The sequence below is a fragment of the Dryobates pubescens genome, chromosome 25 (genome assembly GCF_014839835.1).
Source record: "Dryobates pubescens isolate bDryPub1 chromosome 25, bDryPub1.pri, whole genome shotgun sequence".
Taxonomy (NCBI): Eukaryota; Metazoa; Chordata; class Aves; order Piciformes; family Picidae; genus Dryobates; species Dryobates pubescens.
In genome coordinates this window covers 9,805,325-9,829,235 of record NC_071636.1, presented here as the reverse complement: position 1 = coordinate 9,829,235, position 23,911 = coordinate 9,805,325, and the positions used below count along the sequence as shown (strand labels likewise).

The following is a 23,911-nucleotide window of genomic DNA, read 5'->3' as shown; positions in this document are numbered from 1 at the left end:
CCTGTGTTTATTCACACAGTGCTCCTACTGTGTTAATGTACTTTCCTGCATAATTCCTTTGAGTCCCTGTCATATCAGTCATTCTCCTTGACTTTACTGGTGTTCTCAGGCTGATAAATTTATAGATACTGTAATAGGATTCTGAATTAAGACACAATTTAAGAACACAGTTTCAATTGCAATGATTTGTGGATATGAGGTCATTTAGACCAGTCTAGTTTCCTCTTGCCAGGGAAGATTTGTAGCTATTATTTCTCCCTGCACTCCCCCACCCCCCACCCCCCAAAAGCAATGATCACGTGCTCTTTGCTTCAGCACTGGATGCTGCAATACTTCAATGAGTAATATACAAGAGGCAGAAAATAAACAAATGCACTATGCCTGGGGATAATGTGTGGTGTGGTTTTCTTTAGGATGATTAAATGTGAATGCATGTCATAGGATGTAGGGATTGCTCTGCTGGGAACCCATGAGTCTGAAAGCATACAGCGCACTGTCTAACCAGGCAAATGGCCATGGAGAAGGTTAAAGAAGCCCTTAGGCAGACCCAGCATATGCACTGCCTACTCCATGGCTGCTGTATTCACCTGGCTTTTTTCCCCTGTGAGATACAGGAACCCCACAGATTCCTGGATCAAATTCTACACTCTTTCATACCCAGGATGTTTCACTGAAGACATCAAATTTTCATCACAGAAGCAGTAACCTCAGCTTGGCTTTTCCAACCTTTTGCTTGCCCTTTGCCACCAACCTGCACAGCCAACAGAACAAGCCGCCCATGATTCATGGGATAGTGCCACATGATTGTCACCAGTGGATATCAACTGTCCCTTCCTAATGCAGCGCCAGAAAGTTTAAAACCTTTCTCTTTTCTTTTACACAGAATTACCCTCCTGTACATACTAAGAAAAGCTTCCATCTGAAGCCCTAACAACAGCACACATCAACATCTTTGGTAGATACAAGAGAGTGACATGCCTGGAAGACAAAGTTTCCAAAACCAAGACTGCTTTGGAGCCTCACATTGATTTTCTTACCCTTAGTGGTGGAAAGAAGGAAGCACACTGAACAGTGTTGATTTTCAGAATGTGACTAAGTTCTGTACTACATCTCAAGACATTGACCACCTGCCCAAGCCCAGTGGAAGAAAGCAAGTGTAATTTAAAAAACCTCCTTGGTTTCTTTAGCTCTTGTGTTCCTGTGTTTGGTTAAAAGTCTTTTTATTTATTTATTTATTGCAAATCCTCTGCTCACCAAAAGGATGTTTCAGCAACAGAACACAGCCTGAGCTCTGTATTTGTGATAACAGAGAATAACTGATATACCAACAAATGTCAGACTATTCACTTCAAAGAAACCAGTCACCTCTTCTTAAAACCAAACCAAATCCATTCTGTCCATAGCAGCAAGTCACACAGGCAACTACTGACGTCCCACATTATCATCTCTATCTTTTGCACCTCTCAGCTTTCAAATGACAGCCCTGCCTAGGCAGTCAGATTCATTTCTGAGCAAAGAAATACACCACCAGATTTCAACAAGCTTGTTTATCTTCAATCACTTTTCAGGAAAATAAAGGCTGTGACACAGCCCTTCAAAGGGTGATCCCCCCTCCACCCATCAGCCTCTCAAACACCCAGTTCACTGCCTTTGGATTTCTTCTTTCACTGCAGATATGCTTGTTATGTAGAAAGTATTCTGTTTCTACTGCTTTGTGGAAAAGGATTTTCAATAAAAGATAAGCAAAAACATCAGAGAAGACTTCTATAATGGAGGTTTCTCTCATAAACAGGTGTCTGGGAGATTATCTCACCAACTTAACCAAAGCTGCAAACATCAGAACAATTCTGGGATGTCTAAAATCCCCCTTTTTTAAAATAAAAGCCTTTTATCTGCCAAGCGACACTTCCTGTTCTAAAGGCTATTCTCCTGGGTAGTTGTCAACTATGTATTAATCTAATTCATATAAGCCTTAGAAATAAATACTTTCATGTGCAGAATCTTTTGGGAAACTCTGATTCCCTGAGGTTTTAAAGAGCAATTGTTGCTTATCACCGTGAAAACGTCCCTTGAATTTTAAGCCCAGTTACAAGTTAAAAAAGAAGAAAAGGGGGGGAAAAAAAGAGATACATCAAATATTTCACTCATTAACAAGTTTCCCAGTCTTTTTTATCCTCCAAGGATTTTCATCTGATCAGTAGGGAAGCTGCTAAAGGAGGAAATAAAAAGAAAGGAATCTGACCCAGTAAGGCAGTTCTTGTGTTCCCAGGTCCTATATTCGCTGCTCCTGTCCAAAATAACGGCACTCACTTCTAACAGTCCCTTCCAATCACGACCAATATCAAACATCTTAGGCCTTATTTTAAGAGGTAGACCTTCTGGCAAAGACAATCGCTACTTAACTACCAGCAGATAGTTAAACCCCTCCCTCAGGAGCTCACATAACAAAACCACTCTGTGTGGGAGAGACAAAGCACTGCCAGACCACTTTTAAAAAAGCAGGTAATTGAAGTTTTGCTAAGTTTAAGCTCCATGCCTGTGCAATAAAAACCTGGGTTTAAAAGCCCTGTAAAGCAGAGATTTTCTTTCTGGTTCCGTACTGTTTGTCATTGCACAGAAATGGCCTAGCTAAAGCAGCAAACTGCCATTTTGTTCATTGTTGCATAATGTGGGCATGGGATAAATCGTATGGCAGACATGTTACAAGCCTCCTAGCTTTCAATCCTATTCACAGCTTTCAAGGAGGAAAAGAATGTATCTTAGTGCCTAGGAACAACCTTCAGCGTGGATTAACTTTAAATTGGTTGAGATTCATCCCATGTCCCCAACATCTTTGTGTGCTACCACGTCAGAAGCATACTTAAACAACCTGCCATACCTGAGTATGAACTGATCCACTGTAGAATTGTTGGCAATGGTCACATAAACATTCACAACCTCTCCTTGTTTGACAGGCTTCGAGGGCAGCCAGACAACAATATTGCTATCCAGCCGTAGCTCCGTTAGTCGAGAAGTCTCCTGGCCTCGATAGAGGCTGACAGATCCAATCCTCTGTAAGTGGGACATGGTTTCATCCACACCATCTTTTCCTGGCCGGATAGCATTTCCCTTCCTTATATCCTCTGCAGTACACTCTCCCTTCTCATCTCCTGCTTGAATAGTATAGTAAAGCTCCACAGGGCTCCCTTCAAACTGATCCGCTGACTTCTTACGGCCCGTGACAACCGTGGGGGGGTTAAACCAGCTTGGCAGGAGCTCCAGCTCTGCCACACACAGCCCCAGATCCCCTTTCAGCCTGCAGCTGCCTCTGACTTCCCGCGTCTCTCGGAAGGCAAACACCCGCAGGCAGGGTAGCCGTTCCGTGGTGCTGTAGTCATCCCAGTCCCGGCCCACAATGTAGAACAGGACCTGGACTTTGGGCTTGCTCAGGTAAATCTTGTTGCTCATTATGTAGGCCTGAAGCTTCCAGTTATAAGTAAACTTGCTGGAAGATCCCAAAAAGTTGGAAGTTAACATTAGGTCCTGGGGCACAACTTGTTCCACAGAGAAAGGTCCATAGCTGGCATTTAATATGGGTGGTCTCTTGGCTTTATATGGGAAGAATGACTCCACTCTGGACTGCAAACTGGAATTTCTCATAAAGTCCTGGTTGGCTTCCTTGAGAAAGAAAGTTGTCTCAGCACTGAAGATCCGATAGCTCACAGGTAGGTATGTTGGTAATGAAGAAAATCTCTGATTATTGTCTGAGACCCCTCGACAGTCCGTCACTAATAAAAGAAAAAGGTGATGCAAGTTAGAGCAAAGCTGCTTTTAGTTCCCAAAGGACATTAGCTACAGCTTTAGTGGAGCTACCTTTAAGTTAAGGAAACTCATCATTTCATGCAAAAAAGTGCAGCTACCTGTTCAGATGTAACTAATTCTTCTTTACGTTACATTCACAAAAGAAAAACAACCAACCACATAAACCCCCAGGCTTTAATGCTCCTTTGCATCTAACTATGAGAACTGGTTTATGACACTGATGATGTACAAATGGAGATCTTCACCATTATGAGGTATTTGTACCCATAGAGAAAGAAGGTTCACATAGAGATGCTTCCCCAACCAGCCATTCCCCATGGCTGAGTGGAAATGCTTCAGTGCCTCACTAATATGTAACAAATCTATAAAATTCTCCTTGAATACTTTCGTCTAGCATCTGGATGAGAAATAAATAGGTTACTTGTCACTCCTACACAACATCTCACCTCCCTAACACAAGTTCAAGCAAAGCTTGCATAACTATGTACACATCTATTCTCTTAAGGATTGGCCACAAATCAAAGTCAAAGCCTTCCAAAAGCAATTCCATAAGTAAACACATGCTCACCTTCCACACACTTTTTCTATTCTATTTAATATTTATTTATTCACCTATTTTATTTCATTTTCTGCTTACAACACCACCCCCTTCTAAACTTTCTGCTCACCTAGAAACTTCCCTCCTGCCTTTCCCAGCTTTCTGCTCAGTTACAGCATGCACAAGGTATTCGATATGTCTGTCTGGCCCACTGAACCACAGCCCCTGAAGGACTGCTAATCACTGCTCCTGCAGGACACTGGCCGAGAGATCAAAGGTAGTTTTTCTACAGCCAGACAGAAACTGCTTTTCTAAGAGCTGACACACACCCCATTTCCCTCTCTTCCTCCATCAAGAAACCTTGCTCCCATGCTACTGTTTCTAGCACTGTGGTCTGCATCTCTCTAATTTCAAACTGACAGTACCTCAGCTTTCTAAGTTATTTAAAAGCAGATGCACATCACAGGCTAGAAATACTTCAACAACTATTAATATACAAGATGCAGGCAGAGAAATCAATATATACTGGCTGATCTCAAAGTTCCAGCTGACAATCAGATCTCTTTAGACTTAAGTATTGTTTTCCTGTTATACAGATTAACAACAAATGTTGCCAAAAGATAAAATTACCTAAATTAAGATAGGTAAAAATGGACACCAGTTAAAATACATGTGGATTACATAGTACTACTCACAACCCCTCTTCCTAACACACTGTAAAGATTAACTATAGGTACAGAATGTAAATTAATGATGATGCATCTAGTGTTAAACTGCATTTAGCATTTAAAAGCGCACCTTGCCCTCAGACATATGTCAGTTTCCATGTCTTGGGGGAATTCCATCAGCCAGGACTTAAAAGTTCTGTGTAAGTTTGATTCTAAAGCAGAAAAGCAATGATATGGACCGTGCATAATATGCAGGAATACCTAGAGATCTCTAAAAAGCCCTACAGAGACAGACTCTCATCAGCTTTCTCACAAAGGACTGCAGCTTGAGGATTTCCAAATAATAGTTGCACTCTCCTTCTAGCACATCTGGCTGCAAGCATGCTAATTACCTAGCCAAACTCCATTAAATGTTTTCAAGTAATAACTATTCAATATTTATCATTATACCAAATGACTACTGCTGACAGGCTACATCACTGCAGTCCTGTTGTGTGCACATCACTAGTGCACTGGCGCCGCTGGTGCCACCTTAGAGTCAGCTTTGGAAAGCAGGTGTGAGGCAATTAAGAAAAAAGGAAAGAAACAAAGATGGAGGAGAGGGAAAACAGAACTCTCAGAGGATGGCAGCCATAAATTTGAAATAAGAAATGAAGATGTGCTTACTCATGTTTAATTCATGGATAGCAGAATTAGTTCTCCTAACTGAGCAAACTGCCAGGAGTGGACAAAAATAAGTAACCAACTAAAAAATTAAAAGGCAAAAAGAGAAAAAGGTAAGAGGCCTCTCCATGAGAAACACCAGCATGCAGGGAGCCAGCACAACATCCTCTCTGTCACCTACATTCACATTTAAAACACAACATCAGATTAGCACTGTTACAATCCTGCAATTCTCCAGTCGTTGGCATCCATTATGCTTGAAAGGAATCGACAAATGCCACCTCCTGAACTGACCGATTTCCCCTTAACTGACTCAAAATATGAATCTCTTAGAGCTACATTCAAAATTGCTGTAACACACAAGGAATGCAAAGAAGATCCACTCTGGACCATGGACTTTCTGAGAAAACAGCAAAGCTATGTATTTCTTCTGGTCTGGGAGGAGAACAGGAGCCTGATTTACTGAAACAGCAGTAGTTTGGTCTAATTTTCCTTTCTGAATACTTTCATCTGACCTGGATGAGGCTGCTGAGGTTTGGTCAGCTTCCTGCAGCCCTTCCAAAGAGCAACCATTGACATTGACATGATGGATACCAGTGTTCCTTCTAAAAAACTTGGCTTGCTACACAAGAAGTCATCTTCTTCCTGGTCAGTTTGGCTACTGTATGTGCTTTGACAAATCATTAGCATTTCTTTATTAGGTATCTCCTTGTCTCAGGCCAAGGCCCAAGAGTCCAGGACAGCTTGCTCTAGTTAAAGAAAGCACAGAAGCACTCCTGTGAACATAAGCAGTATCTGTCTTCAGCACACAGGTACATTTTACTGAAGTGTTTCCAAGACTAGAGGTACTTTGGGTTTGGCACCATTGCTACTGAGGGAAGAGAACTGCAAAGCACAGAAATAAACTCAGCAGGCTGCAGAGACAAATGAAGTCCTGTGATTTCAAAGGGCTGTTGATCAGGATCTTCACTTGAAACTCAACAGCTGTTTTTCTGCAATTCCCAGGACTTCACGTAGCACATTGTCCTCAGACAGACTGTGGTCTCATTTTTGCAGGCACCCCATTTATCCCAGATCAATCACATGGCTGAGGTATGTAAGACTTGGCCCAATACTAAGACGAAAAGCTAGGCAACTTTTTGCTTTAATAAGCTGAAAGCAACAGCCAAACTTATGTGGTCAGACTGACAGCAAAAAGAAGAAAAAGTTTCACTTTTTTATTCTAGTCTGAAGACTTCCACCCACTTTCATGCCACAGATAATGGAGTACTCTATTTCTATACTGATGGCTGTACTTTAGACAATTTATTTAAGCACTTCAAGCCTTTTACTGATAAAAGTGATAGTTAAAATTGTCCATTTTATTTTAGAATCCAAATCATGTGCATCAGCAACTACAGACCATCATTTAAGTGATTTGTTCTATACTCTTCATCTCTACCCAGTAACCTTCATGTCCTGGTATAATTAATTACCAATGTTTTCAGAGAACATTTTTGTATGCTTGATCAGCTCAGCTACAAAGTTTTTTAATTTATCAGAGAATCTATTTAAGCAAGATGCCAAGGCTTTTCTGAGTTTCATGGCACAGGTTATTATTTTAAATAATCTTTAAACACAAGATTACTTTGCCTACCTGAAAAATAAATGGACTGCCTTGTAAGGGGGAAAAAAAGAAAAAGAAGAAAAAAAAGCAGTCGTGCTCATCAGTGATTTCAGATACTCTGCAAAGTATTTCTCTATTTTAACCACTGAAAAACCTTTCCAGAAGTTTATGTTAAAGCAAGGTGCAAATTAAAGCATTTTATGCCTATGACAGGCATATGGGAGCAGCATTCCACTGCCACTGCAGCCCTGAAGTGGGCCCAGTTCTATCAGCAAATTGGAACTGGGGCCCTGCGTCAGCAGTGCTATGAGCTCATTTATACAAACAGAACTTACACCATGAAAGATGAACTTTCTCAAACTGTTTAAGTGTGTAAGGGAAGGGTGTAATCATCCTGAGAAAATGCTGGATGCTTCATCCAAGAGTCCTGATCCTTAAAATGTTTGTTGGCTTTCCAGTTGGGTTCAGATAAATGAAACTACCATTGCATGAGGGCTTTACAAACTGAAATGGAAATGAAGAGTATGGGTAAAGGTGAGAACAGAAATGAAGACTTTTCCTGAACTGGAGACTAACTGATTACAGCAGACCTGACTTGCAAGTAGGCAGCAAGTGCTTTACCCTTCCTGTGTTATCAAACAAGAGTTACAACTTGCCCAGAGATGAAGTCCAGCATGGAAAAGATTAAGAACCATCAAACAAAGCCAGTATTAGCCAAGAACAAAAGTTAAGGCTTACAAGTAATTACTCCTCCTTTGTAACAGCGTGCTGACTTTTTAATCCTTCTTCTGGCATCATATGCCTCTGCAGCACTTCATCTGAACCCAAACCGACATCTGTTAAGCACATCACTGGCTCGAGTGTGACAGACCAGCTCAAATTCCTGTAACCTAGCAAGTTCAGTTTTGGAGCTGGATATGAAATGATGAATTCTTATCTGTATCATTATTATTTCTTGGATTCCTGTGTAAAAGGAATTTTCTTCAGGGGTATTGCATATGGAGCTGGAGCCCTGGGTGCTGGATTCGCTGGAACAGTCATAAAAGCTTAACATTTTTATGCCATTCTTTTACGAGGCTGGTTTGAAACAACTTTCCTTTGGACTGGGATTTAAGGGTTTAGATTGTGGGTGGGAGGTTACTGGCCAGTGGCCATGTGTCTTCCCTGACTGATGTTTGATGAGCCACAGTGCCTTCAAGGAAACCATCTGCCTGTCCCCTCAGCCAGAAGGCTCCTAGCCAAAGAAAGTCAGCGAGAAGCAGAAGACATCTGTCTATGCAAAGGAAGAGTAACGTGAGAAGCTTTATCCACACTTTATATGACCCTCCAAAAAGCACTCTTTACCACTCTCCCAGGTGGTAAAGGAAAGTGCTATGCTGGATCTTGTCTTCATCAACAAGGAGGGGCTGGTGAATGATGTGAAACTTAAGGACAGCCTTGACTGTAGTATCCATGAAATGACAGAATTTAAGATCCTCAGTGCACCAAAGAGTGGAAAGCAAGCTCACTGCTCTGGATTTCAAGACAGCAGACTTCATCCTCTTCAGCGATCTGCTTGGCAAAAGTGTTGTGGGATTAGAGGAAAGAAGGGCCCAGGAAAGCTGGTCAGTATTCAAGGACCATCTTCTGCAAGCCCAGGAGCAGTGCATCCCGAGAAGGAAGAAGCAAGAGTGACAGGAGGCCGGCATGGATGAAGAAGGTGCTCCTAGACTTACTTAGTCAAAAAAAGTAGTCTATAAGCAGGATTAATGACACAACAGACGGATGCATATCAAGCACAAGCAGCTGCTTCACAATTTACAGTCCAGTCACAAACAGGGAAGGGAATCTTTAAAGTCTAATTTGGAAAAACAAGGAAAACTTTGGAAATGCATTTCTGATGTGCAGTTTTCTTAATCTTCCAGTGACAGCCCACAAGCTCCAGTTTTGGATGATTGCTGCTCTATGTATCTCACCCTTTGACTGCAGGTATTCCCAAATATCCTTTTATTGCAAACCTATCTTCTCTCTTGCCCCCAATTCATATAACTGAGACATGTTAGTCAAAGACTGCCTGACATTCAGCACTGAAATCTATAAACTGTTTTCTCAGACTGGTTGATGACCTTAAAAGTCTGTAAAACAACAGTGTATATGCAAAGGTCAGTGAAGGTTCCAGAAATCACTCCTGTTGACATTACTGACTGTCTGTACTGCTGAGGCCAGCTGACATATTTAAGCTCATTTGCTGTTTAGAACCAAAGCTAAATATCTGGAACTCAAATTCCCCCTAATGAAAGCTTTTGTTAAGAGATAAGGGTTGGAAACCTTCTATATAGACACCATTCAGGTACTCAGGCTTTCTTCCTCTTGCCAGAAGCTGCAAATGTCAGTGTCCTGTGAGCAACATACAGCAGGTAAAATGTCATATGATGGCCTTTCGTTCCAATGCTGTTTGCCTCATTGTTGTAAACGCCATGGATTCTGCATTCATTCATTGTGTCAGCACCAGAAGTCTAAAGCAAATAACACTTAAGCTGATTCATCCTGATAGCTATAAAGAAGAGGAGGATTTAGGATACCAGAGTTTGTTCCCAGCTCCATCAAAAACACATTAGCCATACGAAACCTCTGCAACCAAGCTTCTCCAGCAATGAAATGAGAGAAGCCATGGCTAAGTTTGATTGTATTAAGAAACACATTGAATTTATCAGACAAAAGACTAGGTAAAACCCAGGCATTTCTTGAGTGATTTTTCCACTCCTGTCTTTAAAGTAGGCAAAAGCAGCCCAGTGGAAGTCAGAAAGCATGGAATAAAGAACATGGTCAGGTGGGTTTTTTTAACCTCACCAGTAACTTTTCAGAGATCTGGAATGTTTATATCCTGGTGAAGACACTGCTGAAGAGGTCTAATTGTCATGGTAGTGCACCCACATGAAAGACAGGTCTCTGCAGAGGATGTCTCCATTTTAGTCCTACAACACCATCTTAGTCCTACGAGATGGCTCACAAAAACCCCCACAACATTTTAAGTCTTAGCCAGAATGTCAGAACAATCAATCAATTCCATAAATATCATAAATAGAAAAAAATAAATTGCTGAAGTGTAATAAAAATGGGGATATGTGAGTTACAAACACCAAACAAATGGTTCTTGCCTTGGCAGTATATCAGTTCCTTGCCCTGTGTCCCTTTCTCTAGTTTTTAATAGCACTGTGCTTTCCTCTGCTGTTTAAGTCTTTGTTAGATGCTGATAGGCACTCACTCCTCTGTTTAGACATTAAATTGCTTTACACAGGCTCCTTGTTTAAAAAGAGATTAGGGTCCTAGAGCCTGAATGGTGCAATTTGCTCAGCACTCTCCACTGTCACAAAAAATCAACAAGAACCAAGAGTACAAAGCCCTGCATGAGTAGTGCTCAGATCAGCTTTCAACTGCATAGGTGTAGGAAGAGGACACAGAGGACTCAATGCATGAATTACAAAGCCTTTTTCAACCAGTAAGAAAAAGGGAGAATAATTTTTTTGTTGTAAATGGGTACATTTTTAGAAGCCAATTAAAAATAAAGCCAACCAGCGACACAAACAGGACTCTGTATTACATAGTGCCAAAAGGCCCACACTGAGATCCAGTCCCCACTGTGCTCTGCACTACACAAATACAAGGGATATCACTCAAAGAGCTAGGTGTAACTTGGCACTGAAATATGCCAAGGCTGAAAATGAAAGAAAAGGATTTCATACCATCAGATCTGGACTCAGCTTTTCCTGGGGTTAATAATGTACTTCTGGCATACATCTTGACATGTTCATAACTGGCATCTCATGTTTCAGGGCCTGTACTTTCCTGGACTCTGCCATGAAATAAACTATTCCCAGACCTATCATTCCACCTCAGCAGTTAAATATACAACAGATGGAAGAATTTTCTTCCCATCATCTAGATAAGGAACAGTCAAGTGTAACTAAATTGAGTTTTCTGAGAGTTTGTATCAAAGCTAAGCACAGAAGTCAGACATTTTTAGACTCATTTGACATAGTGACCCACTGATCTATTCCTTTCATTCCCAAACATCTTTTGCACATCAATTGATAACAAGCATGTCAGAAGCTTTCTTTCTGCCCCCCTCTCCCCCCACCCCCACCAAGAGGTTGGGCAATTTAGACCTGCTCCTGCAAATGGTAAACTAAATTTAGTGAAAGCAAATAGGAACATTCTGCAGCAATAGGATTTCCTGACCTGTGCACATTTGGTTGCCACATCTGGGAAAGACCTGTTTTCAAGATCATGGATTTAAAATACACCAGGAAGCTTTACACCAGTGGAATGCTAAAATAAGGTTTCAGCCTTATGTGGCCTGTTCTTTAACATGAGCATCCTGTGTTTTAAAGGTGATCCAAGTTATCTTTAGGCAAAATAATGTACCAACTGTCACATGGATTCTCTGACAACTTGCTCATATGGTTGACAGCTTTCCATGCTCCAACAGACTACACTTTGGCAGCCCTTAGAAACTTGCAACAGAGCAAAACCCCTCCTGGATAGCAGTTTCATTTCTTCAACAGCACTTTGCATAGGCCTGTCATCATAATGAGAACGTTTACACAAGAGCACTGATAACTGACTGAAGGGGTTCGTGACCTGGATTAGTCGTCGTTTTAAACAAATGCCTTCAATAAACCTTTCAGCTTCCTATCTTATGGTCTTGAGAGAGTTTTACCTTTTAGAAGAAGAAAAACACTACGAGCAAAACTATTTCTATTGCCCTGCTCAGTACCTGTTGTCCAATCCCTTCTTTTGTTTGCAGATTCTAGACCGAAATAAAGGCAAAGCTCAAGCTTGGTAGTAGACCTCTCAAGGTACCTTTCGGTGTTCAAGATCTACACACAGACTCACACAAAAGATTTTGATGGCTGCCTAAGATAGTGTCACACCACACGGCAATTGTGCTGGTTGGCTGTCTGGGAGACAGAACACAGACCACAGAGCATAGTGCTGTAACACAGATAAATCCAACCAGCTGCATGTGGCACAGGAGGCAGTGGTGTTACACCACACGTGTCAGGTGAAGGCATCAGAGCAGGACGGTCTAAGAAGATAATAGTAAGACTCAGACTGAATTAACATATGAAACTTGACAAGACAAGGTAGCAAATGCTTCCAAGATTAGACTCTAGTCTGTCAGCTTGTCTGAGAAGTAACTAAGATCCTCAATCTCTGTGCTATACTAGAGGAATGGTCCTAGCCCCAAAGATTTTTTCCTATTTGCTTTGTGGGGGAAAAAAAATAACAAAAATTTAAATTACTAATGATATAAAAATTTAAGAGTGAAGAGAGAGCTTTCCTCCTTCTCTCTCTCCTCTTTCTCCACAAGAAATTTGGATGTGATGCATGCATATTTTTAATACCTGTATGTATTAAATACTGGCATGCATGCTGTGACTTAAAACATGCCAGAATACCCCAATATCCTGACTACAACTCTGCTAATCATCTCCATTTCAAAAATGCAATGAGGATTTATGAGGAGATTAATTGAAAAGTGCGGCTGAGGGGGTGGGGGATAGCCTTGCCCATTCAGGAAATGAACTCAGTGTCACCTTTAACCTCCAAGTAATTCTTTGTTAGGAGCACAAAGCAACTCATCATACCAGAACAGCAGCAGGACAGAAACCAAGCGGAAATCTATCTGGTTAAACACCTTCTTTCCCAGGGATTAATTAAAAGTGGTGGTTAGAGCACTGGTGTTACTGTGGTCAGAGCACCTCCAAGGGTTGGTTTTAAGGTGACAGCTCCTAAAATGTGACCTACATGCTTCTTCTAACAGAGCAAAGGCCAGTGGATACCAGGATGAGCAGTTGCCTCTCAAAACCCAAATTGCTGTTTCTCTCAAGTCAAAAGCCTTGTGGCAGCACCCCAGCTCTCCATGGTAGTCACTGGATGTCTGCTTGGTGACTACTAGTACTGAGGGGCAGAAGAGGGAGGAAAGAGAGTCCTTAAGCCCCAGTCCCCACAGCAGTTGAACTTCAGCCAATCTGTGATCTCTTCTGTCCACTTCGCCTACAACAAAGAAATAAGTGGGTGAAGAAAGGACAGAAGAAAAAGCACTCCAGCAATTGTGTTAGTACTGGCTATGGGAAAGTCAAAAACACGAGAGTGAGAATGAGATGCAGAGGAAGGAATCCTCCAGGAGGGCACAAGCACACCTGACAGAATGCTAAACCATAGTGAGAAAATTCAGAAAAACTATATACAGGTGTTTTTAATTGTGTATTTATTATGTTTTTATTGTTCAAGGTAGACTTTAGAAGGGGACTTCTGTCTGTTTGCTCTAATAGTCTTGCTGTCTAGAAAGGGTCAAACTAAAACACACCACCTGTGCCATATCTGAGGAAAGTGTCTAGAAAGAAGACATCTGGCAATTCTAGTTTTGGAGTGAGACTAAATTCTTCTTTCCAAGACAAAGTTTGATACAAAGGAATACATTTAGAAGCCAAAACAAAGGCATGCCTAAGATGAAGATACTTACAAATAGTAGGATCAAGTGTACAAAGCAGAGCAACAGTCAGGTGAATCTTCGAGAAGAACTGATGGAGTATGTTAATGAAAGAAGCAAAGTTTGCCTACACATCTCTGAAGAGTAAATCTGTATTTTCTGGGGTTAGTAGGAAACAGAATCCTTGTCTAAGAATCCCACCTTACTCTTGCTTCTCAAGTGTCCTTAAAGTCACTGGCAATGACAAATGATGATGATGGATGCAAGTTTGTTATGCTGAGCACCACAAAATTGCATAGAACAAATGACTTGTACCATCTTTCTAAGAGGTTGAATGTGTCACGCTCCTAATGTGCTGTTGCTCAAGAATCAGTGAGACCTCCCTGCAGATCAATGAACTAGAGCTTTGCTATACATTTTGCGAGGACTATTTTTGTCCTTTCCTAATATAACCTCCAAACCTTTCTCCTCCCCCATGTCCCTGCCACATATCCCTGATTCACACAGCTAAAAAACACAGAGTGCCTCCTACAATTTTTTCCAACAGGTGCAGTCCTTAAAGATAAAATTAATTTTTCCCTTTCTTTGAAAATTATCTTCATTCAGCCTGGCTCCTAAGGGAAATTAATGAGTGCTCACTGAATATGTTTACATAAGATCTCCTCAGGATTTATGCTGTTAAGCATTAGGAGTGTTTTAATCTGCCCTCTGAGGGACAGAGAGGCTGACATGACTGGCTAAATATGTCTCAATACAACGAATGCTGTCCACTCTCTCCTGGCAGCATTGCCAGCTCTAACACATCACTGGCTTTGCAGCAGGCAACCATCCTGGCTCTTCTGTCAGAGACCAGCAGCAGAGGATGGGGTTACACATGCATAAAAGCTTCTGATTTCACCAGAGGTGTTCAGGACTCTGTTGTCAGTGAGATGCTACAAGACAGGCACATTCAAAGCTCAAGAGGCTTTGAGACCCTGGCTTTGAGCACATCTCTCCCTACATCTGGCCCCTGAGCCACCATCCATGGCTGTCCCCACTGCCAGCAGCAGTGACTCTCCACGCTAACACATGGGAGGGAACCCCATGGCACTCCTGTGGTAAGACACAAGCCTGTCACATGCTTGTGCACACTCACATGCATTTTCTGACACTGACCTACCTATGCTGGACTGCAACTGCTCATTCCCAGGCAGTGTTTCTCAAAAATCTTTCTGACACAGGAATTTCATCAGTGAATTCAAGTTCCTAGTGGACTCCACAACATGCTATCAGATACAGGCTCCTTGGGAGTCAGAAAATGTCTTTTGTTAGTTCCTATTTTACATAAAAGAAATAGCATAGTTCTTTATGTAATGACAATAGTATGTATCAGAGTGAAATATGTACTTATGCATGTGTGAGCATTCATGCAATATATACCTTGTGCACACACATAAATACAACTCATTTCTGTATGATAAACCACAAACCCAGCTCTTGAACTCTCAGACTGACTGCTCACATCTTGTCTGAGCAAGGAAAAAGCCAGATCTTCTCCCTGCTGCAACTTCACTGAAGCCAGATGTCTTACATCAGAAGTCTGTGGTCTAGCAGGGCTGTTGGATCAAGACAATACGATTTCAGCAATGATTAAAGATGCCTGTGGCTTCTGGGCACACAGGAACAAAGGAAAAGTTTCTGCTGGAAAAGGGGTTAGTTAACATTCACTGCTGACTCCACATTTGCAGTTTTGTCTCCTTCGTTAGTTAGCAAAACGGACACTGATTAATTAAAAAGGAGATTACTACAATACTGACCAGTTTGCAATGCCTGTGCTGCAGTTTCCCCAGATCAGTTGAGCCAGCTGAAGCAGAGTGGTACAAGAGCCATTATGTCATGCAAATTCAAGAACCAAAACTTTAATGGAAACAATTTTTGCCTTCAATAAAGAAATATAAAGCCAATGCCACCCTGAAGTCCCAGGGTACTGTATTAACACTCTTCTCTGCTGTAGGGCTTTTGGACTGCTATATATTTTCTTTTATAAGTCTATTTAAACCTGTCCACGTTTCAGTTTGCTAGAGCTGTTTAGCCACGAATGAACCTCATTCGTGGCCAGATGTAATAAATGTCACATGCTGTAACCCAAGCAGGCAGTTGTGCTAGTTTACTGGGGATCTTCATTGGAAAAAAATGCAAGGGAACAAGAGTAAATTTGGAGATGCTGTAAATGCTGAGCTGCTCACTGTGAGCACTAATGCATGGCACTTGCTCTCTACATGAAGACAGGCCTTCCAGTGGTGTAGGAGGTAAAAAGGAACCCTCTTTGCACCAGACTTCTCTGGGCTAATGCCTTATTTGTGATGTTTTAAAGGTACTATCATGCATTTGTTTTAAAAGACAGATAGAAGCATCTTATAGCCTTGATGGATACAGAGCAGACTACACAAAATTCCTGCCTTGTGGGCTGTATGGCAAAGAGCAGAGCAAGTCTTTTCTTGGTATACATTTTAAGGGAAGACCTACAATATGGAGAAATCTTCAAAGGCCAGTCAGGTTTCCAGTCCAACAACCCTGCCAAGTGTTCCTTTAATCCTTTATTTACCAGTAAATCTGCCTCTCTGTTCAGCAGGCTTTTACTGGTATTGGGTTTCAGCCTGAAACCCCAAAGCTGTAAGCATATGCTGTGTAGCCCTAATGAGAAACTCAATCTATTAATGGGCAGACCTTCTCCACAGGACCAGGTCTTGGCAACATGAGTCAGTTCCTGAACTTTCACCTCCCACTTGGCAGCATACCAGAATAACTCCACATCTCTCAGCTGGCTTACATTATCAGCTCATTATTAACATACATCAGGGCCAGATCTCTTTTACATGCACCCAGCAAACAGGAAACTACACAAGGGGAGGGCTCCTCATTTTTGTCTGACTCTGGAGCTCATAAAAATGACTAATTAGAACCAGCTATAGTGGAGGCACTCTGCAGATTTGCTCACATGCTCTCTGCCTGTGAACCTTAGTCCTGACTTGGGATAAACACCATGGAATGCTGTGGCAGTCCATGGCTGTCTGCAACAATCAAGCAACCCTTCCCTCTGCCACAATGTCTTACAGTTTGCATCATTGGGAGCTTGCAAGAGGCAGAGATGTTCCATTCTCTTGATTTTACAGTAACAGAATCATTATGCAGACAGCAGAAATAATTTGTCTAATGTTACACAAAATCTACAGCAAACAAATCTGGGCTTCTTGAAACCAGTTCCTCTGCATGGTCTCCCCCCTGCAGTAAAGAGAGCTGTGGGAATTCTTTGCAGCCAATTTCAAAAGAGAATGGTGTATATTTTAGATCTACACGCCTGCATGGATTCGGAGACCTGGGTTCAGAGTTTCACTTTGAAGTGGCCTGCAAACCACCAGCAATGTACACACCACACTTTGGGAAAGCATTACAGGGAGTCTCTCAGGGTGAGAGTTGACTCTCATCAAGCATGGAAGATGATTCTCTTGCACAGTAAGCACTATCTCTAATGGCACGCTACTACTTGTTATGAACTGTCACTGGGTTTTTTCACCTCGCACAATTAGTATTCTTTTGTTCTCTGTCTCTGTTCCTTACCAGTCATCCTCATGCTCAAAAGGTTTGGCAAAACAAAAGAGGAATTTCTCTCCTCCAGATGCCTAGTTCAAATCCAGTCCAGCCAGGCAGCAGCTGAAAGTTCCGTCAACCTGGTAACCATTTCTCTATGATCTGAGCACAGGGACCGGTGCACAATGTGTGTCTACATTAGAAAATGTAAATGGAGACACACTCGGGGAGCAAGAAAGGTCAGACCAGTCTCCTCAGGTCAGGAGAGGGGGAGATACTAGTAATGTGGATTAAACTAATGCTGTTAGACAGCATTCTGTACCTATAGTCAGATGAAGGTGCAGATCTCCTCGCAATGCTTAGAGCTCACACCTGCTTTGAAATAAGCTTTGAAGAAAACTAGCCTTAACACAACTCAGTAGAAACTCTGGCAAAATCTCAGAGCCTACACAAGCCTCTAATTTTCCTTGGCTGCTCAAAAGGTAGCAATTTATATTCTTTCTTTAAAATTAGCTGTGGTTAGTATTATTTTTCAGAGTTGATCTCATGTCATAACGTGCCTCTTGCTCAGATGGAATTTATGCATAGATGATCAGAGCCAAAAAATCTGTCCTCATTTACTCCACAGCAGAACAGGTAAAGAGTAAATGTATTTCACACAGGTTCTTCTCTTTCAGCTTCAGCCTCCCATAGCATGGCAGCAGGCACAATGAACTTGGCGCCTCAGTTTAAGAAGGACATCGAGACACTTGAACGTGTCCAGAGAAGGGCAACAAGGCTGGGGAGAGGCCTTGAGCACAAGCCCTATGAGGAGAGGCTGAGGGAGCTGGGATTGTTTAGCCTGGAGAAGAGGCTCAGAGGTGACCTCATTGCCCTCTACAACCACCTGAAAGGTGGTTGTAGCCAGGAAGGGGTTGGTCTCTTCTCCCAGCACCACAACAAGAAGACACAGTCTTAAGCTGCACCAGGGGAGGTTTAGACTCGAGGTGAGGAGAAAGTTCTTCACTGAGCGAGTCGTTCGTCATTGGAATGTGCTGCCCAGGGAGGTGGTGGAGTCACCATCCCTGGAGGTGTTCAAGAGGAGATTGGATGTGGCACTTGGTGCCATGGTCTAGTCATGAGGTCTGTGGAGACAGGTTGGACTCGATGATCCTTGAGATCTTTTCCAACCTTAGTTATACTGTGATACTGTAGCTGCCAAACAACCTGCTGTTCCAAGAAGTTTTTGTCAGCTCTGCTCCTCTGAAAGATTTCATGCTGGTAAGTAGAGGAGAATGAATAGAAAATATTCTTATAGGACCAAGATCTTTTAAATGCAAAAGAGCTGGAAATATATTTTAACATTTAAAATACACCACCTTTTCCAAAACTATAGTTCAGAAACCTGTAGTGATGAAAAGCTAAGTGACTCTGTGGAAGCAATGGTGATCAGAAAAAACAGTATGCTTCAAATCATCTGGTCAAGAATAAACTGCACAACTCTCCACTGTAATTACACTAAAATGGTGACCTCTGAATTCAGATAAAAGTTTTGTTATACACAATAGTTTTGAAGTAATCCCACAACAGAGGTATCTGCAGTTCTAGATCTGCTGAATTATTTTAGGCCACTCATTTCTGAGTAGACAGATCCTCCCCAGTAAAATAAGGAAGAATTCTTTTGTAGTGACAAATACGTAGAGCCTTCACAATGGTTTGGGACCTTTGAAATGTGATCATGTAATGGGAAGTGTTATTATTAAAATTATAAAACCAAAATATATGACAGTGCATCAATATATTATGGTCAACTCAAAGATAAAATGTCTAGAATAGAATAAACCAGGTTGGAAGAGACCTTCAAGATCATCGCGTCCAACCCATCATCCAACACCACCTAATCAACTAAACCATGCAACCAAGCATGTCTATTTTAACATGTTCATAAAACTTTAATTCATTTATTTATTTCCTCATGATGAAGGATGCCAATATGAATACAGGATGTAGAGGAAGAGACACTAAAATTTGTTTGAAATTTCTTCATGACTGGTGTCAAATATCTTTCTCATTAATGTTTTATAGTAGCTAAAGAAAGTCTGACTCCTCTTTTAGCCTGGAGAAGAGAAGGCTCAGGGGTGACCTCATTGCCCTCTACAACTACCTGAAAGTTGGTTGTAGCCAGGAGGGGGTTGGTCTCTTCTCCCAGGCAACCAGCACCAGAACAAGGGGACACAGTCTCAAGCTGTGCACTTGGTGCCATGGTCTAGTCATGAGGTCTGTGGAGACAGGTTGGACTCGATGATTCTTGAGGTCTCTTCCAACCTTAGTTATACTGTGATACTAATCCAGTTAAACTGATAAATTTACTCTTCCTGATGAATTTACTCCTCCTAACTGTCTTGCTACTTGGGACTGACCTGTAAAACAACTAGGCAAGATAAATTAAACAAACCCTCTCCAACATATAAAGCTATGCTTTCTTCTCATAAAAATGATCTGGATTCCAGCAGCACTTTAAACAGCTTCCCCAAGAGCACTATGCAAATGCAAATTGTGTCCCATGGTAAGCATCTACACCTAAGAATGGTACCAGCCTCTTTATTTTGTCTTAAACATCTGCTTAGGCAGCCTGACTTAAGACACTGAGATCCCTCAACTGTCAGCAAAATTAGCCTCATTAGAAACAATTCAGTGTGGTGCTTGCATATGGATTTAGCAATTTTACTTCAGGTTCCCCAATTAGAAAAGCACTGGCTCTTTTCCTTTCCTAAGTGCTTTCAAACTGATGGAGAAAAAAAAATAAAAATCCATGTAGCAATGGTTGACTAAAGATTGGTGCTCCATGGAATTTGCATATAAATCTGCCCACATTCAATTAAGCAGAAGTAAACTTAAACCAAATGTTTACTGCTCAGCATTTCAAAATGCCACACCAGCCTTATCTCACTTTTAAAGGTTTTAGAGGCACTGATACTGCTTTTGATTAGTGGATATGGGGATTTCAGTTTGAAAGTTATAAACACTGCTGTTTGCTGCATAAGGTACCAAATATCATTATTAAAGGTGTCTGCTCTAACACCAAAGCCAAATACAACAAATGAGGTGCTGACTCACAGCTGCCCTGTTACTGTTATCTCCTCAGTCTGTCTTAGGCCTTCCTCACTGCATATTCAATTCTGACACAGACATGGCAAGAAGACAGCTGGTTTTGCAGCCAAGAATCTGTCCTGCCCTGGCTATCAGCCCACAGAAAAACCCTCTGAGTAACTCAGCCATCAACCTTCCTGCAACACCAAGGTTACCACTTGAACAGACCACATGGCAAAAGGAGCCGGTCCACCTCCATACCTCTAAATCAGATACATCTTTCATAAATTACCTGAGAGCAAGTGCCAGTACAAAAGTTAACCCTTCTCCTACTCCAAATGGCTATGAAGATAGCCCTGCACTGTTGGATACTGCAAAGCACTGCTGTATAATGACTGTTAATGCAGGGTGATCTTCTGGTTAGTAAGACTCCTACCTGCCTGCTCAAGCCCCTACCAGACAAGGTATGCTTGGTCACACAAAAAAACACAGCAACAGCCATTTAATATGTGATCTCCATTAACTAGAATCTAAGAAGACTACTGCTAACATGTTTAAGAAAGCAACCTAAGTTCAGAGGAAGTTTGATAGCCCCTGGTTCACTTCATATTTTCTTACAAGGCCAGAAGAAAATGCAAGTCTTAACTGTAACTAAGCAGAAAACAGAAGAAAATAAACACTAATCAATATTTCCTAAACCATATTATTTCTCATGGATGAGAATCTATGAAATAACCTCTAGGCCAGTCTTAAATACATTAATCTTACTCAGTATATCCATATTGACTAGCTAAGCATGCTACTGACTTCTGAAAGATTAATGGCAGTTGTCAGAGCTACCTGTAAACTTCCAGTACTTACAGACAAACTGGATCTGTATTTTCTGAAAGATTCTACCAACCTCAATCATGCACAGAGAGGACTCAGCTTCCTTAGTCATTGCACTCTAGATCTAGAGTGGCTCCTGTGCATGTCGTATCAGATAATGCGTGTGCTTATAACGACAGGAAAAAAAGCCCAATTGAGTATTTTCTAGCAAATCTCTCTGTTCTATAGCTGCAGTTACAGGATCAGCTCTTAGCTATCACGTAAACCAATATTTGAATCTGATGTGGGCTGGAAACATTTCCTAGGAAATTTTAGCTTCATTTCCTTCAAGAAAAACAACTCTCCCAATTTTCTTTGAATCTAATAGACCTGAATTATCACATCTCTTTAAGCAGCAACAAGCCATAACCACAACAGATTAATGCAACATTAGTGGCACTATTAATGGAAATAAATGGCTTTCTGATAGCACTTTTAAAAGTTACTGAGAGAATAGCAGAAATAAGCCCCCTTGGTGAAATATTAATATTATGATATAGTCAAGTAGGGAACTTCCTTGGCATACTTAACTCCTGCAGCTGCAAATAACAGCACTAGCAACTTTGTCCTGTTAAATAACCTTCTCCTCTATATTTTCTACTTTTTTTCCTCCCCCAGTCTCAACACTATCACCAACTCTAAAAGCTTCTACTGAACCTTAACAAACCTCACAGCAAAAAAACTTCAGTAACTGAAGGAGATAAAGGTTCCTCTGGCTTTTTAAGCTTCTGCAATTCTCATTAGAAATGCTGTCAATTGAGACAAATCCAAGGGTCAGAGCAACGAACTGTAAATTGGCACACTGAGCTTTTATTCTTAATACCCAGGTTGTTCACTAAAATACTACACATTGGTCATTTTCAATCTCATCTAAGTGGTAACTAAACTTCTTGCAGTCAGGATCGTATTCTTCATGCAAAGCAGGATGAATGACATGTAGCAAGTAGATTTCCTGCTATCATAATACCCACCCTAGCCATGGCAGGAAAGAGAGCAAGGACCCACATTAGCACTACTACTGCTTCAGTCCTTCAGAACAGCCATCCCAACAGAAAACAACGCATTCTCAGCAGGCAAACATCAGATCTAAGCATTTCACCCAGTCAATATTTCTTTCTAAGCTCCCTCAAATCCCCCATTTTGCACACAAATCCTTATTCTCATCTCCCAGAATTCCACTGCTTCTACAATGAAAGCATCCTGAAACACTTGGGAGAGCAAAGCAAAACAGTTGATCAAAATCATGATTAAAACAGCATGTTTCCATGGTAAATTTATATATGCCTAGTTCTTCATAACTACAGATGAGAGAGGGATTACTTACCAGATGTGACACCCAATAGCAAAGAAGAGTTCAAGAAGCAGAGAGACAGTGGCTTCAGGAAAAATCAACCAATCCCCATCAGCAGAGAGAATGAACTTGTAGCACATCCCTTGTTTTTCAGTGTGCCTGGGAGGTTTAACAAGGCACCCTTCTAATGGATAATAAGTATTTCTGATACAGTATGTCTGCCAAAGAACTTCTGTGAACTTTGCGTTCAGTATTTCCTTATTTAGGCATCTACACTGTAAATGAAACTAAAACCTTGCTTAGGTACTCAAAAAAAGAAACCCAAACAAACAAAGACTCAACTGCTAGACTGCCACCAAAATGAAAATCCTGCATAGTACTCCAGCATTTTAAAACTGAATCAATGGCTTTTTAACTTCTGCCAGATGGAGAGATGAGCAATACAGACTACTTTCCAGCATCAACTCCATGCTTAATGCACACAGCAAAAATGAAGAGCCCCTCTTCAGGAAAGATAATTTTCTTTATCGTGTGTGTGGTTGGGGGTGGGGGTTTGGTTTTTTTTTCCTTGGTGTTTTTTGGTTGGTTGGTTGATTTGGTTATTTGGGTTTTGCCTGATTGGTTTTGTTTTTTCTGTTATTTGTATCTGTCCAAGCTCTGCATACAGCCACCGTTGGAGTCAATTTATTGGTAGATGTCTGCACCACCACATGAAGGAAGAGCTCTGAAATAAACACGTCCTTTGTTTATTTACAAGTACCATTAAGCCACGCTATTTAGCTTTCAGTTAGGTATATTATTAGATACACCAGCTATACATAAGAAATGCAGACCTGATGCAAGCACCTGTTCTGCTACAGCATCACCTCCCTTCCCAGTGGAACTCAGGATAATTTCCATAGTTCTACAGATGGCAAAACTGAGGAAACAGATGAAAACTTGCACAGCTCATGGCAGTAACAAGACCAAAATCTAAGCAGAAGCAGGATGGAAGGACTGACACAGGATGGAAGGACTGACACAGCAATTGCACAAGACTTCAGACACCAGGAAGGGAAACACTGGTTTTAGCAGCTTTTCTGTTACCCAAAGGACAATTATATCTATACACATCGAAACACGTTCATTTATTTTTACATGCAGCGCAAGAAAACCTCTAGATAGTCCTAAACCACAGGGAAGTTAACAGCCAGATTTAAACTCTAAATCCTATCCCAACTATTTACAGAATTCCCCCCCTTTCTTCCTTTGAAAACATCTGAGATTACTGCTGCTCCAGCTCGTGCCACCATCAGAAACTTTGCTAAATTCTGTCCTCTGGGTGTGCAATCACAGCACATTAATGTGCCAGTGAAACAGAAGGCTG

General features: G+C 41.4%; 1 protein-coding gene across 1 annotated transcript in view; it reads right to left on the bottom strand.

Moving 5' to 3' along the window:
* Positions 1 to 23,911, bottom strand: part of TMEM132C (transmembrane protein 132C) — a 220,752-nt gene that overhangs the window by 152,100 nt on the left and 44,741 nt on the right. Inside the window, exon 2 of the mRNA XM_054173119.1 lies at positions 2,879 to 3,767. Coding sequence (XP_054029094.1) covers positions 2,879 to 3,767 — 889 coding nt within the window. The remainder of the gene's footprint in view (positions 1 to 2,878; positions 3,768 to 23,911) is intronic.